At 35.0% G+C, this 18,697-nt stretch overlaps 1 protein-coding gene across 1 annotated transcript in view; it reads right to left on the bottom strand.

The window, feature by feature from the left end:
- Positions 1-18,697, bottom strand: part of LOC141898669 (uncharacterized) — a 127,171-nt gene that overhangs the window by 69,476 nt on the left and 38,998 nt on the right. The window contains exons 6-7 of the mRNA XM_074784704.1: positions 7,846-8,400; positions 7,647-7,700 (exon numbers count right to left, since the gene is read on the bottom strand). Coding sequence (XP_074640805.1) covers positions 7,647-7,700; positions 7,846-8,400 — 609 coding nt within the window. The remainder of the gene's footprint in view (positions 1-7,646; positions 7,701-7,845; positions 8,401-18,697) is intronic.

Here is an 18,697-nt window from a genome sequence, read left to right on the forward strand (position 1 = left end):
TCAGCAATTAATGTTGATAGATTTGCCAACGTTAGTGCCTTGTTCAACAAGGGATGTCCCATAGAAAGCACAGTTACTATGTATAGTAAAAATGAAGGAATTCCGCGTTTTTGGAAAATACTGCGATTCCGTGTTTCCGCGATATGACAACACTGATAATAAAGTGCATTACATCATGAAAATGAATATATCTTATTGCCATGCCCAATTACGTTCTTGAAATGAATGATTTAACTAAAAATCAATCATTTGAAAAATTCGGGTCATGAAATTTTATCGGTTTGTTCTGAACATGGCATGGCATTTGGTAAATGGCATGGTCTGAACATTCAACATGCCGACGATTCATATAGATGTTTTATATTTTTGTTCTATCCAGTGTCAGTGCTCTGAATAACAATTAATCAAACTTATTTACAAAATGCATGTTCCATTCTGCTGTGCGACTGGGAAAAATGTTGGTTGCCCGTTATACCTCAAAACATGGCATTATATTTCAAAAAAATATATTTGTTCGATATCTATAGAAACGAAAACTTCATGAAACCTAGAAACTTTATCAAAGTAGGAGACGGTGTGCTTATGGGGTTTTGCCCAAGCTGGGTCATCATCAAGCGATGACCATGATAAGTGGCATAAGGATGTGCATGTTAGTGCCACAGAAAAAATGATGCATCGGGGCCAAGTTTTCGCAAACTGGGATTAACCTCGCATAAGTCAATAATTCGAACAAAAATGCATTCGTTTGTGAAACCGGGCTCTGGGACATCATCACCTTTTCGTGTTTCAATCCTAAGGCAGGCTCGACACGGATCCAATAATATTGGAATTATCGCTCCAAATATTCACAACAAACGCAGTCAAAAGCTTTAGAATTTCCATCACATTCTTTAATTACATTGAATAATACGATTTAAGATGCGTTCACACTACATACGGCGCTTACGAAGTATCGTACTTCGCTGGTGCCGAATATGCCAGAATAGGGCGCTTACATAGCGAGTTACATTCACACACGTCGGAATTCGGTACTGAGTAAGCCCAGTATAGTAGTCAACCGGTGTGCCGAAAGAGGGGAGTGTTCTTCCATGATGGCGGCGCCTATGAATATACGTTTATTATGGAAATTTTTCTCACAAATAATGAAAAACACTGAAAATGATGATGAATATGGAGATATTGAAGACGGAGAGTTACCTAAGAGAAGCTAATGAATGCGGGACTAGATTCTTTCAGTTGGCGAGGCGACAAGGACGCGAGTCAAGAATTACGTTAAAGTAGTTCTGTGATAAGTAACGAGACGAGTAGTACTATATAGGTTAACTATTTATTTGACGCACGATCTTTCGCTTCTAATGAATATAAGCTTCATCAGGTGTCCAGACCTGATGAAGCTTCTATTCACTAGAAGCGAAAGCTCGTGCGTCAAATAAATAGTTAACCTATACAATACTACTCGTCTCGTTACTTATTTTAAACCTGGTTAACACGGCTACCCTACGAATATTTCTGTGATGAAAACGAACATATTGAGAGGTTACCACGCAGGGTATGGGTACGATTTCGTCAATATGGATGGATAGTTTGAAAGTATTGTGATGAAAACGTGGAATGATGACGATAGGCTTGAAAATTTTAGGATCACAAAAGGAACCTTTACGGTAGGCTTCCTTTTGCTCAATTGGATTCTGGTTTCTTGTTCAGAGAAGTTTATAACTGATCCCTGATCCTGATACCGAATTGCCAATATCGAATTCCGCACGATTGAACATTTGTTTGAGTAGCCAGATCGACTGTCTGTCACATAACTTATGAAAAATGCGAAGCACTTACACAGAGGAGTATGTCAAAATACCCTCAGGTGATGCGTTAAAGGAAAAAATAGAATATAAATGGGTTCGAGATGCAGCGATGACGGGTTTTCCGCAAAGCCATTCACTAGGATGATGGGAATTGTATTAAATTGAAATACTGATACATAGAATAAAATGCATTGACAGATTTGAAACTAATATGCAACTACTGTGTAAACGTCAAATGTGATTCAGCTTTGAAACCGAACATACGCGGACATACAATAATACGATTATACGCGGACATACAATCAACAAATTTGAATTTATTCGACCAGGCATCAATTTTGGCATTCAAACATGATCCTGTATTATCAAACGCTAAAAATGGATCTATCCTATTAAGAACTCATCTTAAGCACCTGCTGAGTCAGAGTTTCAGTTACAATCAAATCCAAATTGGCTAAAAGTACATAGGACTAAATGAAATGAACTGTTAGTCACTGCAAACCTATTCCAGTGTTATGTCGATCGTGTTGAATCACTTTGATTGAGTTGAAAGAATCAGATCCTCCATATATTGTACAACATCGGTCGAAGAGTGATATCTTGGTGTTGACTGTCCTTGACCATCTAACTTCATGCGTTTGACATTGGAATCAGCATCATACCCACGTGAACTTCAAAATGTTCACACAACATGAAAACCTACAGTACATGTATACAGTAATCAAACTTTCACCGATTTTTGGATGTTTGAATGAACGTTAGGCTTATTTCAGTATTATAAAACAGGAAATAATGAGCCCAATCATTAGGCCCTATTCCTGGTACAATTGTATATAAGTACAGCTATATACCGTACACGTGGAGATCACTTAACAGTCACGTACGGATAACAACTTCGTACCAACTGACCTACCAGTATATTTTAGTCCCAAAACGCACCAACCGGCACAGGCCTAACACTGCTTGTCAACTGTGTGTTCCGTGGTAAGCTATCGTAATCACCTGATACTTGTCTGTCGTTTGTTTTCTTTCTGAGTCGAACGTAAGCCGCCCGCGACTCAATGACCTCGATTTAAACTTGATCAATTCAAAATCTATTTATTGACACTTTTGGTGACGTGAAAAGATCAGTATTATACTTAAATGAAATAACCGGAATAACAAGAAATCGAAAATATTAAAGAGGTAACAAACAAATGCCCGTAAACCTGTCGGACTCGCGAACGCTGGACTCGTAATCTCTTGGACTCAGACCCGCTGAGCAATAAATTCATAAAATTGACTTTGAAATTGATTGTGGAGACGAGAGGGAACAATTCAATAGCTCTTCCTCAAAAACAAAAGAGAAATATCGAGTAGAAAACACAACGTGGCTACTAATTGAACGGGGCCAAATTTCCGATGTTTACGGCTCGACAGTGCCTTTATAAAGTGGATTTATCAAAATTCCCATGCAATATCTGGAGATTGAAGTGAGCTGAATGATATCATACGGATTGTACCGGCAACAGCGGTAAGGTAAGGAAGCCTTTACACTTCTAACAAAAACTGTGTGGAAAAGGGAAAAAGAAAAATAATGATAATCATGCGATTCTCAATAGGGTTTTCTGTGAAGAAACAGAAAACCCTAAAACTGGTACTACAGCGTTAACATGACAGCAGTTGTTGAATATCGATACCGTTTTATGTACACATACACAGGTTACCCTGGTAGTATGCATGACGCTTTTTGCATTCATCATTCTTTAATGATGGTATGGATGGCAACCTTGTTCCAGACTGGACGAAAGACATTAATGGTAAACGCATCCCCCTGCTTTTTCTGGGGGATGCTGCGTACCCAATGCTCCCCTGGTTGCTTAAACCATACATTGGTAATGGCAACTTGACACCAGAACAAAAACATTCAAATATCGATTGAAAGGCCGGTGGAGAATTTAACAAAAATGTCTTGATTGCGATGTTACTCGTGTACCAACGATTGCCGGTGCGTGTGTTGTGCTACACAATATGTGTGAAACGTTAAATTAACAATTTCGGAATGAATTGAAACCATCGATCACTGAGCTAGGTTTAAGGGTAAATCCGGAGCCACCCACAGCTGAAAACATATTAAACCTATTTACACCAAACTAAATAGATTATCATGTCTAGTAGAATCTATTTATAAAATTATTTGATTATCATAAATTATCAAACTAGGCAAAAAACCATGAATGTTACAATTAGCTGTTGCATATTGCAGCTTATTGTCAATAAAAATTTCAAACTTATGTATAATAATTGCAAGAAACTTTTATTGTTTACTAGTTGTTCTGTTCTGAGTGAAAATTTGAAGGACGGGGTGCAGAAGAAAAGGCATTTCTCTGATAAAGCAGCAAATGGCTCTATTTTTGAAGAATTACATTCGAAAGTTGTAATTTCCAAGCAGATGAGTGAAGGCAGGAATCCAGGCCCCCTAAATCCGCTCCTGGTGGTTATGTAACAAGAATGAGCGAGGAAGGTCAGTAAGAAATGAGCACCATCTTCACAAGAAACTATGATAAAGAACACTATTTAGATATGAAATATAATGTTCTTGCAACTAGTAATGGCAGACATGAAGATCTTTCAGTAAACAAAAACTCAAATATACAAATACATTATGATGACAGGGAACGTAATACTGTTAAAATTTAAATACACGTAAAATACAAATACATTATGCTGCCATGCAAAACTCGCATAACATAAAATACTGTTTACAATCGAAACATTAAACTTCCCAGGGAACACAATTTTGCTAAAATTCAAATACACGTAAAATTTTTCAGAAAAAAAAAACTAATTCAAATATACAAAAGCTGATACTATATACACTAATATAATAACACGATACTGCAAAAATTCAAATAAACACACTCACTGCATACACAAATATCCTCATACAGCACCAACAGTTAATCGAAAATGGACATATCTACCACCTTTTGGTTAGCTGATTCAAAATTGTTTCCGAATAAAGTGCATTATTGTAGGGTATAGGCCGGGAACTCGGATGTGGTTCGACAGGATTACGGGAACGATGTGGCTGCTGGTAGTGAGATTGATTTTGCTGCGTCAAACCACCTAACAGCATTTGCATCATCTGCATTTCGTGTTGCATTCGCCATTCTTCTTTGGCTCTACTTTCCTACTTTCGAATTTCATCTGACTTCTCTTTTTCCACGAGTCACCGCTCTTCGCGTTCCTTCTCTGAAGCAAAATACCTTCTTTCTGTTTCTCTTTGGAGGTGAAAAAACTCCCGGTTCATTCTTTCCTTAAAATCACTTGCCGAACTTTACTTCCGTTTATCTTCCTTTACTGGAGGAAATAACAAGAACATCGAAATTAAGCTTGGTAATATTGTTAAGAAAATTTTGAAAATCTTAATTAATGAAAAATGCAATAATGATATTGTGGTGTTAATCAATTCAATCTCATACCCGGTAATTTATTCGGATATGCACTTTTTGATGACTTCGGGGTCGTTTCATCTCGAGTGCATTTTTCAGCAGTTGTTGGTAAACCGGACTCTCAATAGGCCTAGAAGTACCGGTCTCAATCTGTAGTGTTTTTGGTGCGATTGGTTCTGCAACAAAAAAAAATCATTCAGTCATCATTTATTTGAAATAAGAACTGCACTTAAAAAGCGATAAGATAAAAGGTGATAAGACACCTACCAAAATCCATCATTTTCAGGTGACATATCTCGCAATCTTCGCCTTTTGGTGCTGTAGGAGGTTGAGGTGTTGGGCCTTCATGAAAGAAAATCACATATATTTTAGAATACCGGAGTATTTAAATTTTAAACCATATGGAAATCAATAATGATGAACAGAAATCTCTCATCTCGATCTGCATCAAAGGTGAAATTGCTGTTGGTAAAGACCAAGCTATTCGTGCTATTTGGTCGCTCAGAAATTGAATCTGGAGTTGCTCCTAAAAAGAAATAGGCCTTTTCATGAAAAAAGACTTCATGAGATTTTTGTAGATTGTTTTTCTAAATGTTTACCTCTCGAACATGACAAAAATCCGTTACTTCAAGAGCAGGCTCAACTTCTGCAAAAAGGGTTAACAATCTTAAATTCAAGTTCAAATCGGAAAATGATAAGGCTCGTATCTATTAAAATGGTGCCGCATGGTCAAGCATACCTGATAATTCTAGATTTTCATCTACAAATTTATCATTACCATCGCTTTCTGTTTCACAACAAATGCTATCGTCAGCAGTATTTGTGACTCGTTGAGAGTCCAACAAGGCTTTTGGTTTAGTGGCGGGTCTGTCCGCCAAAATCGCGTCCACTTCATCAAAAAATTCGCAAACTGCCCATCCATTTCCAGAACAGTTTAATGTGGTTTTCGTCTTCCTATACGTTTTGATTATTTTTTTAATCTTATTTTCTACTTGTTCGCCAGTTCTTTCGAATCCTAATTCAGTTAATTGAATTGCCATTTCGCCGTATATAAAACTATCTCTTCGAGTTCCTTGCAAACGAGCAAGTATACGTTCATCGCCATATATGTTTATGAGCGAAATATTTTCTTCGTGAGTCCAAAGCTGCCTAATCGCTTTTTCTTCAATTTTTTCGAAGGCATTTTATAATCAAAACAGGGACGGAGAGTTGTCAACTTGCTCTCGAACTTGCACGTGGTATTAACCCGGAAGTGAATTAACGACACTCAGCCACCTGGCTTGAGTGTAAAGTACTACGCAGATGTAAATACGCGGCTAACTAAGCGCCGAATCTGCGTTCACGCTACAGAAAATACGCGGCCAGCTCATTTCCATACTGAGATCGGGATTTCGGCGCGGAATCGCATTCCGCGCTTAATAAGCCGCGAAACTCAGTACGGAACTGAATAAGCCGCGAATAGTCCTCGAATAAATTCCTAGTGAGACGCTTAGTACAGTACTGAAATCCTAGTGAGAACGCAGCTTTAGATGCGATCGTCTCATTAATCAGCCGTAATAGATTATAGCGGAGTTCACACTAGATTCGGCGCTTACGAAGTACCGTACTTCGCTGGTGCCGAATCCACCAAAATACGGCGCTGATACAGCCAATTACCGTCACACTACGAGTTGGCAATTCGGCACTTAGTAAGCCCAGTAAAATAGTCACTCAGTCTTCAAATAAAGGGGAGTGGAATCGCATTCCGCGCTTTATAAGCCGGGTATTTCAGTACGGAACTGCATAAGCAGCGAATAGGCCTCGAATAATTTCCTAGTGTGAACGCTTAGTACCGTACTGAAATTCGAGTGTGAACGCAGCTATTTCCATAGTCCCTCGAATGCATACCTAAGAATATCTAAGGCATATTAACTCAAAAAACATGAAATTATCAGAATTGTAAAGAGATAAACCAAAAAAATGCCATGCCAAGTTTAGAACTAACCGGAAATGTATTCCAAATTCAAGCAAAATATAATCCATTAGAAAAAGGTTTCACTGCAACCAATCGAAATTATCTCAGTATGTTTCAGGCGTCATTCACAAATAAAATGCGATATTTCGTTAGATAAAAACTTCCAAAGTAAGATAATTAATTCATAGACTATGATAACGATCAGATTAGGTTATTTGGGGCGGTTGGATATTTTAAATACATTTTTTTGCTTCTTAAAAACAGTTGGCGTACCATGACATTTCAAAATGGCCATCCTTGTGATTACTCCGTTTACACGCTAGTAGTTGATGGGCAACGTCCTCCGTGATCGCAAAGAGTACAAGCTTTACCATGAAGGCTATATACTAAATATGTAAGAGTACAAGCTTTACCATGAAGGCTATATACTAAATATGTTAAGTAACAGTACCTTACCTACACATGCACCTCGTTTTGTATCAAAATGCTTGCCATAACCACAATGTAAATCTAGAAAGAAAACAGATTATACATTTGTTAAGGAAATGATGAGGAATGAATTGACAATTTTCCATACTTCAGATCTAGTCCAATGACTGCATTGAGAGAACCTATGCAACATTGTATGCGTACCGTACACTATAGGGATGCTTACTCTTCTTTATTTTGAGCACTGTCGATACGGCTAATTCTTGGACGGCATTGAAGTTTAGAATATTCGGCAACTTGGTCAAAAATTCACTATTCAAAGCGTTATAGAAGAACTGTGTAGTTGGAGTGTCGTAGCTGATTGCGTATAGTGTTGTCTCAGTGGAAAGTACTTCACGCAATGCAATAAGGGATTTTTTAGTCTGAATAGTGCGTCCACTTCCGACGTATAGCACCACAGTTGGAACATCCCTATCGTTGAACTTAGTATATATATCGTGGCTGACGTGCTCCAGGATAGACCCAATATTTGGATCGTTATCATTCCAGCTCCAATCAGATATAGATTTGATGATACAGTGCAGATCACTGCCACACGAATCAACGCTTACACCTGACCATACCTTATCAGAAAAAGCAGCCAGTGCAACGCGAACGAATGCCGGATGCACGTACATTATTTTCAATATGTACTTGAAGAGCTCAAATAATTTAGGCCATGCGGTAGGATGCACGCCAGTCGAAGTGTCGATGATGATGGCGAGGTCTAATTTTACTCTTACTGTAAAATAGGTAAAATTAAATACAAATTTATAAAATTTCATCATCAGAAGTTTATCAGGGTATGTCAAAACGCAGGCTCCCGAAGCAAATGAGTTACAGGCTGACTAAAGGAGCCACCATATATTCATATGGATACTATATGAATTCTGCGAATACTGTAAATGATTGCACTTCGTATCAATATGTTAGTGTGGAAACATCACCGTCTCCGATCCATACGCCAAGTTAAAGGGTAACTAACACTTTTTCAAATTTCAAAATATGGTGTCTTCTATGGTGTAGAGCCCATATAAATATGTACGTTGAATTTTGAGGAAGCTGCGTGTTTCTATTTATAAATGCAGCCGGAACAATCACAAACTAACAATATTACAAATAGTGTTGTTAATATTTATCATAAGAAATGTTGTAAATGTAAAATAAGTAAACCATTTACAGAATATTATAATCATAAAACTAAGAAATATGGTAAACGAACATATTGCAAAAGCTGTACTAAACTATATAATAAAAAATATCAAGCAAATAATACTGAAAAATGCAAAGATATTAATAAAAAATGGAGAGAAAATCATCCAGATTATATGACAGAATACATGAGACAATGGCGAACAGATAATCGAGAATATAATAATAAACATCGAAATAACCATCAAAAAGAAAGATATCAAACAGATTTTAATTCTAAATTGAAAAAATGTTTAAGTTCAAGATTAACACAATTATTCAGTAAAGATAAACACTCAGTTACACTAACAAATTTGTTAGGTTGTTCAGATGAATTCATGGATTATATTTCAGTTTGATGGTGAAATGAATATAGATAATTATGGTGAATATTTCCAAATAGATCATGTGTTACCAATATCTAAATTTAACATGAGTGATGAATACAATAAAAAACTAATTTGGAATTGGAAAAATTTAAGGCCTTTAGAAAAGAAAGAAGATAAAATAAAATTTGATAAACTAGATTTAAAATATTATTTAGATCAACTGGATAAAGCAAAGACATTTATTGAATTATGGAACAATGATCCAAATAATGAACAATACGTTGAGTTTTTGATAAGTGGTTAAAGAATAGTTTACAGGAATTCAATACCGAGAATCTGAAATGACTTATCTGGACAATTTAATTGCTACTATAGATAGACAATAGTAGTGAGGTATTAAATAGAATTTAAATAAAATATAATAAAAATTACATACCTTCAACTAGCCATTATTTCTATTTTAATTTTTAATATTTTCTTTTGCATTTCTTTTCAAAAGGAGAATACTTTATATTTTGATAAGATTTGAATGAGAATTCTTTAACTTCAAATAGCTAGTATTTAAAATTCTTTAACTTAACTAGCTAGTATTAAAATATTATATTTTTTTTCAATTTTCTCTAAAATAAATGTCAAAGAAATCGAATAAGAATAATATTGATATTGAAAAAACATAACATGATTTAGGATTAACCGAAGCTAAAGTTGAAAATAATGATGATAAAGCAGCAACTAATTGTGCTCAAAATAATAATAATATTGATTATGAATACTATTTGATGTGTAAGCACCATCTTGAGTTACTAATTGCTGGTGGAAAATCTAAGGATTTCTTGGGGAACATTTTAACTTTTCAAGAACTAGATGCCATGAAACCAGATAAAGTAATCAAACATTTCAGAATATATGAAGAAGCTAGATTAGCTCGAATAAACGATTCTATTTCGGATGGTATTATAAAATGTTACTCTAAATTATGTAATCGAGTAATACCAATTGATGATGAAAATAAACTATATATTTAAAAAATGACTACTTAGTTATGACAGAACTACAGAAATGGGTTGGATACGCTTCATTCCAATTAGGTGGAATAATGACATTGATTTCTACTGGAGTTATAACATTTTCTAACATTAAACCTATAGAATGCAAAGATAAAAGTAAATCAGAAGATATCGAATCAGAGCAAAAATTAACTAAAATAAATGAGTGATGATATTAAGAAGAAGCCTAGATCCGAAAAAAAAATTAAACTGGCAAGGGAGTTGGGTAAAAGATCTTCAGAATTAAAAAGAGCTAAGAAAAAGAAATTAACTGATATAAATGAATCACAGAAATTATCTGTTATTGATTCGAATGATAATCCATCTGATTCTTCTAATGCTGGAAGTAATAATAAATTATATATTATAATTGGATAAGTAACAGTTATTATATTTTCTGGTGTAATATATAAATATAAATTCAAATCTGATGATAAAGATGATTCCAATGATTATAAACCTATTATACCAGAAAATAAATCAAATGATAAAGTCATTGAAAATAAACCAAGATTATTATTAATGGATTAAAACAAGATGAAAAAAGAACAATATTTAAGAGATTTATATTATAACCCAGAGAGAGAAGTATCATATTCTAGTATATCAAAAATATGGGATAAAATAAAATCTGATAAAGAAAATATAAAATATAGTGAATTAAGATTATGGCTACAAAACCAACCCACATATCAAATCCATAAGAAAATGGATAAAAATTATTTAACAAGAAAAGTTATGGTTTCATGTATTGATCAACAATGGCAAGCAGATTTGATAGATATGAAAAACTTAGAAGAATATAATAAAGGATATTTTTGGATATTGAATGTTATAGATATATTCAGTAGATACGCATGGAGTATACCAATCAAAAATAAAACTGGTATAGAAGTAACAAATGCTTTTAAATCAATATTTAAAGAAGCTATTCTAGGTAAGATACAATTTGATGAAGGCAAACTTTTGTGTGTAACATTTAAAAAAACTTTTATCTGATAACGATATATATATATATATATATATATATATATATATATATATATATATATATATATATATATATATATATATATATATATATATATATATATATATATATATATATATATATATATATATATATATATATATATATATATATTGAATATATCGATGTGTTAGATGATTTAGTGAAAGGTTATGATAATTCTAAACATAGTTCTAATATGGAAAAGATGAAATCTGAGTGACGGACGCCTCGTTACAGCTTGATTCAATTTTTCATAGTAAGAAATCATAGCGATTCGGGAAAACAATATCAAGTACCCCAACTACGGGGTAACGAAAACACTCACACTTAAATGTTGTTAATGAAACTGGAAAGATAATCAACTCCAATATTTCATATTGAAATTGTACTGTACTTGGACCCAAAGCATTAAATTAATGAAGAAATTAAATCAATTCTTAGTCAAAACTTGGAAAATTGAAAATTAATGCCAGAGTTAAGGGGTGGGAGGAAAGAAGATGAAACTGTAACTCTTAAGTTTTGATTCATTTCTGAAATTTCGGAAGCCCAAATTTGAAATGAATCAAACCTCATAATTTTCTTATCTTATATTATAAGATCAAACGAAATTTAAATTTTTAATTTTTGCAAGAAAAAAACTTGAAAAATTTCTTATAAATTAGGTCTCGGTACCACTGTTGATTATTCTTTCGATTTAGATAAAGTTGCATTTTTCAATGGTTTAAAACTCTTTGTGAAAACATAATGTAACCAATGACATTTCTATGGTGGAAACTGAGAGGGGTTTTTGCAATATTGAAGAATTTTGATCTGGTAGTTAATTTGGAAATTAGTTCCATTTGGAAATAAAAGGAATACGAGAAGATTACAACGCATTTCTTAATTACTGTACCTTCAAAGAGAAAAAAACCGAATACGCGTTGAAAGGCACAAATCGAAAAATTATTTTCTGTCAGTACAAAAATTGATTTCTCTTGCGAAAAATATACACTTCTTTCTAATCCTCCGGGAATACGGTTCAAAATAAGCAGTGCACGCGGCAAGCGGTACCGAATTCCTTATTTGTTGAAGAAGGGGCAGAGACCGGTTCCTGAACTTCGCTGAAAAAGCTGAAACACTGAAACGCTGAATCGCTGAAATAAAAACGCTGAAATTTCAGGGAATTTCCGAAAAACGCCGAAATTTCAGGGAATTCCCGAAAAACGCTGAAATCGTGCTAGGTACCGACAATACACGTTTTGAAATAATATCCGGGCCGGTATCCGCTGCCGAGTCCTGAACCGTCTTTTAGTCTCCACCTTCGGTTACAGAGACATGCATGGGCAGTATGTGTGGAGTATACTTCTAGAGGGCCACTTGTTGAACAAATTAATTCGCTTGAAATCCGGATTTTTAATGCATACAGGCAGCATGATGAGGAAAACCCATTCACAAACCGTGCAAGCCAACTTAAACACTATGCTCAATATTCCAAGAATATGGTTTACTTCTATCGTTCATGTATAAAACAGGATTATAAGCAACTTTTCTTTTGTCAACACGTTGATGGGCGACGGACTATGGTATTCTCTGAAGGAGGTAAATTAAATTTGACAGCTAGTTATATAAATGATGCAGCTTTTGGACAAAAGGGATCTAACTAAATTTCTTTTTAATTCACCGTGGAATGGAATGGATTGACGCCAATGACATGCAGTAGGCCCCTACTTATAGGTCATACTAATTAGCGTCAACCAATTAATCTAAATCGGGCAAACCATTCAACAACTGTAATTTATTTGCTGTGTTGTGATAATAATAGGTTTTTTTTTTTAAATGACATACCAACTGTTAGAAAAATGTACCGATTCTTATTTTTAGACTACTACGGTATCTATAAAAGGAGGAGTCATAGATAAAGTTGATTTGCTCAGCTGGACACACTTCTTGTCAAGTACATCATCTCAAGTATTGGGTGTTTTGTAAGTTTGATTTCAGTATTTATTTACTAAGTGCTGTTCCCTCGGACCTCAGTGCTTTCAAACTAGGCCCACCCCATAGGCTATATCTCCAGAGTGTGTTAGCCACTATTCGTTTATTTCCTACTTTAAATGCACTTTTTTCTATTTTTAGACTCGGGCTAAGAATGTGCAAATTTGAGATACTGAGAAATCAGATGGCACTAGTTAACTTGAACTGCGAAATTTGCAGCAGGATAGCTGAACGACACAATTTTTAAAAACAAAATGGCTATTCGAATGCTATTTCAGTAATAACTTGATTCAACCAGAGAGAAATAAGTCAATTGGGGATGTACAGTACACCCACTTTACTTCCCCGTTTTCCTGGTACCAAATTTTTTATCTTAAGCTAAGCAATATTCTAAGGTATGCTAGTGAATTTCATTAGAATATAAAGCAATGGAACCAGAATTCAAGCCCGAGTTAAGCGAACTATTGATTCTGATATAATGTAAGAACTGATTTCTTTTGTGTATTCTTATAATGTGTTAAGTATTATTTTAAGCTGTTAAATAATATAATTAGACAAACGTCAAATTATTGGATCTTTCTTGTTGACTCGTTTAATTTTGTGAGTTTAGAGTTCCAGTCAATCCACAATGTGCAGTGCCTAGCCTTCATCTAGTACTAAAGCCAAGCCTGTGTATGGGAAAACGTTGTTCGACTCTCATAAGCCAGACAAGTAAAAACTTGCAATACATTGCAGATAGTAGTCTCCAGCAAGTAGACAGAGAAAGTAAACCAGGTTTTACCCCGTACCCTACCCGGCATCTTCACCTGTCAAGGGATTCGAACCCACTACACTAAAGCTGTTCTCCAAACCGCTTGACCTCGAGTCGTTACTAGCCGACCAGAATCAGGTCGGGCCAATCACAGCGCTTGTTACAAACGACATTTGGCATCTATGGAATTTCCCGGTAAATGGACCAATCAGCGAATACGTAGCGAAAACGGAAGTATTGTCGCGTGTTGATATATGACGTCATTCGCTAAAACGCCGGTAATGAAATCGCGCGTCGTGAGGCCAGGGGGCAGGTGGAAGCGAGTTTGGGAGCGATACTGGTCTCCTGGCAAGCGAGGATGCCTTCCCGGGAACGAAAGACACTCCAAGACTCCTTCCTTGAAGAGATTGTAGAAATATGGCACCCAATCGTAGTAATGCTAAGTACAGTATACTATGACGGTTGAACCTTTATTCACACCAAAATAGAATCAAAGTAGTCATAAGTTCCATGATAGCACTTAATTTGGGTTATCAGGTTCAGCCTTACTAGCTGTACTTTCATTCAGCTACTACTTTTGTATGAGACTTGGCAATGATAAGTTGGAAGAAATCACCAAATATAAGAAAAAATATTGAGAATTAATATTACTGTAATTAAGAATTTATTCAAATGAAGTGATAATTTCATTGTTAGATCGTACCGGTATATGCGCATAAAACAAAAAACACATCTAACAATCCACGCAATCCGCAATCGATCAAGTCGAACATGACGACGACCTCAAGGCATGTCTCCGTAACCGAAGGTAGAGTCTAAAAGACGGTTCAGGACTCGGCAGCGGACACCGGCCCGGAAAGAATTTCAAAACGTGTATTGTCGGTACCTAGCACGATTTCAGCGTTTTTCGGGAATTCCCTGAAATTTCGGCGTTTTTCGGAAATTCCCTGAAATTTCAGCGTTTTTATTTCAGCGTTTCAGCTTTTCAGTGTTTCAGCTTTTTCAGCGAAGTTCAGGAACCGGGCAGAGACTAATGTTTTTGCCGACCGCGATGTTGCTGCTGCTCGAGAGCGAGACTACGCCGTGCCGATCCGCCGCCGCGCTGGCCGAGAAATTTTACGACTCTAACACGACTCTCATCGCAGTTTTTAGGGTCATTACTTTCGATTAAAAAAGCGTATTTCAGTGCTGCGGCTGGGAATTACTGCTGCGCGCGCGAGAGCGTAATTCTCAAGGATTCGAACCTGCGCGCCGACGAACCGCGTAGGGGCACCGGGCCGCGGCCGCGTTTTGTTATCATGAACTCGCCCCTGTTCTGTTGCTAAGGGAATTACAGCTATTTTCAACTCGATCGATCAACGCGGTTCATCGTTTAACTATTCATCGACCCAATCTTGTTCGAAATTTCATGAAATAAATACATTCTGAAATAACCCGATCCATAAGTTACCGTATTTTAGTTAGTGGAATGCCGGATTTTAGCGTGACGTAATTCTACTTCCGATTTCCCCATGAACTTCAAACTGGACGTCAAGCGACGTCATTTTTTTCTGACTTTGTCAGCTAGTCCGAATCGGTTAAGAAGACACTTCGTAGTATCCACATATACGCGTTTGACAAAGGGACGTCCTCCGGGCGCCTTCGGCGCCCGTCTATAAATATGAAACCTATACAAGCTAGAAAAGAAGATAATTCGGAAATAGTTTGGAATAATTTATATGGTGCATTTGTTACACATGATTTTGGAGAACCAAAATTTAAAATCGGACAACATGTAAGAATATCCAAATATCGAAAAACATTTTATAAAGATTATAATCCTAATTTTACTTAAGAAATATTCAAAATTAAAAAGATAATATTAACGAAACCATTTGTTTGTAAATTAGAAGATTCAAAAGATGAAGAAATATTAGGTTACTTTTATGAACAAGAATTATCACTTGTACCAAATCCAGATGAAATAGAATACAAAATAGAAAAAGTATCAAAAACAAAAACATTACATGGTAAGAAATATTCTTTGGTGAAATACAAAGGGTATGATGATAAATTTAATGAATGGATTTTATCTAGTAAAATTAATAGAATGTGAATAAAGATTTATTTATATTTGAACCACATAATATGTTAGTTACTGGAGTAACCAACTGTGGTAAAACACATTTCATATTAGACTTATTAGAAACTATTTATAAGAATCATTTTGATAATATAACATCATTCTTTCCTACTTATGAAATGAATAAAACATATAATAGAGATATACTTAAGATAAAAAAGTTTATTATATTAGATCCTAAAACAGTAAAAGAAAATTTAGATAATTGCATTAAAATAGCAATTGATACTTATAAAGGATCAAATACATTATTCATTATAGATGATTGTGCAAATTTACATGATTCAAAAATTAGAGAACGTGAATTATGCTATTTAGCTTTTTCTGGGAGACATTTTGGGATAACAACATGGGTTTCAAATCAAAAATATAATTCAATTGTTAAAGATTTTAGGGAGAATATAAGATTTTTAGTTTTATTGTACAATAAAGATAGAAAATCAATGCAACAATCATTAGAAGAGAATCAAATTATACCTACTGAATTACATGATGATTATATGAAAGGCTGAATCCAAGAACATGTCTATCGCACTTTTGAGCCCAAACGTCTTCTTTTACTTAGTAGCCACTTGAGAACAATAAGCAATTAACGATATCGGCTACTTTTCCAGTAGTATACATTTCAAAACAGTCACTCTGAAATAGTATTCCTTTCAATTCGGTTGGTTTTCTATAGTGGCTGTTTCGAAGAGTCTACTATTGAAAAGTGACCATTTTGAAACATCTGGTTTCGATAGTGCACACTAGCAGTAGAGGTGACTGTAAAACCACCCGCCTGTTAACAGCGACTTTGTGATAGTAACTCCTACCATAGCAGCTACTCTCAAAACACATCGTTTCTAAAAGTCAACTATTGAAAAGTGACCATTTTGAGATCGCTTGCCAGATTCCCTGTTATAAATACACTGTAGCAACATATGCTTCAGATTTGCAGTGATACGTGACAATATAAACATACGGAAAACTCTACTCACGCTATAGTTTGGGGTATAGTTCTATTTAGAGTAACTCAGTTAAGATGTGAAGATATTGTAGATACTCTTTGAATGTGAAATGTAATGAGCGATTCCCAACTTTAACCAATAAAAGTCGAGATTGTAGTTAAATTTGTTTACAAATTGTCAATAGTTTAGTAGTTTTAAGATAAATCAAAATTTCCTTCTTTTCATTGCGATATAATTGAATAAAGATTTCAATTTGAACAAATGCAGCTATTTTCAAGCATAGGTCTGCATTTATTTTTGATTGAAATTCTAAGATTAAAAGCGCAATCATAAATTTAGGCTAACCTCTCATTATTGAAATGGTGGTTTATTTTCAACGGGGGCCTGGATGTCTTTGCATCTTAAATTAAGATGTGCATTTCGGAGTTTTCGAATTTCCATGAATTCTAATTTCGCGAAATCATTGATTTTTTTAAAACAAAATATGCTATATCCATGTGGATTTTAAACATTCTAAAGAAATCATCTAAATTGTGCCCATATTTGATCGAATTTAATAGAAGAAACTTTGTATGGTATTCAAGATTTCATTTGGATTGCGGTAACGGCCTTTGGTGATCGTCCCTGTGGTCATGAATGAAGAAATCCCGTAATAGATTTTTAAATGAGATAAAATTTGTTAAAGGTAAAACCGCAACGTTTCGACTGTTGACTAACAGCCATCATCAGGTGGAATGGAGACATTCCTAGTGATAAGGGCTTTTAGTCAGATGGCTGTCAGTCAACAGCCGAAACGTTGTGGTTTAACTATAATATATTTCATGATACAAAATTCTATTGTGGAATTTCTTCATTTATCTACAGTTAACACGCTTTAGAGTATTTTCGACTTCTTCGGGTCCTGTAGTCCTTTAGATCAGAAAGTATTTACTAATCGGCAAAAAAGGGATATACAACCGTGTTCGTCGATATGAGAGGGATTCCCTGTATATCTGCACCTTGAACCGGTACCTTTGTTGGTTCTAGCCCGCATTCACTTCCAAATTCAAGTATTGGTAACGTTGGTTTACGATAATTTGAGAAAAAGAGTTTAGTTGGAGAAAACTGATAATTATCTTATAATTCAGCGATTCATTGGTTCATCGATTCAGCGAAGTTCAAACACCGTACATTTTGGCATATTATTATATTGGCACTTTGAAATAAAGTTTCATAGAGATATTGCGGTGCTAAGTTTATTAATATTAAGAGGTAATTACTTTTGGTTCGGGGTATTTTGGTGGCCAATGCAGTTTGTTCACTCGTTCATCAATCACTGTCTAGTTAGCCAGTGTAATTGACCTGCTGACCGATAGCTGCTGCTGGGTTTTTGATAACGAATATAAACAATTTACTTAACAAAGTAGGAAAGTATGTGAAACTAGAATTACAGCCTATTGCATTTCTTTCACATCTTAAGCCAAAAGAAGTTTTCTCTATGAACATCTCAACACTGCACTTTTATACGCTAATCGTTTGATCTTTTATAATAAGTTGGTAATTTCATTTCAACCAAACTGTATAACTACGAAATGAGATTTTGATTATGGTATCACTTCTAGCGAGCGATATAACGATTCAATATCCATTAACGAAGAAGCAGAGAACAGCGTGACAAAGTGAACATCATA

The sequence above is a fragment of the Tubulanus polymorphus genome, chromosome 2 (genome assembly GCF_964204645.1).
Source record: "Tubulanus polymorphus chromosome 2, tnTubPoly1.2, whole genome shotgun sequence".
NCBI classification, from domain to species: Eukaryota; Metazoa; Nemertea; class Palaeonemertea; order Tubulaniformes; family Tubulanidae; genus Tubulanus; species Tubulanus polymorphus.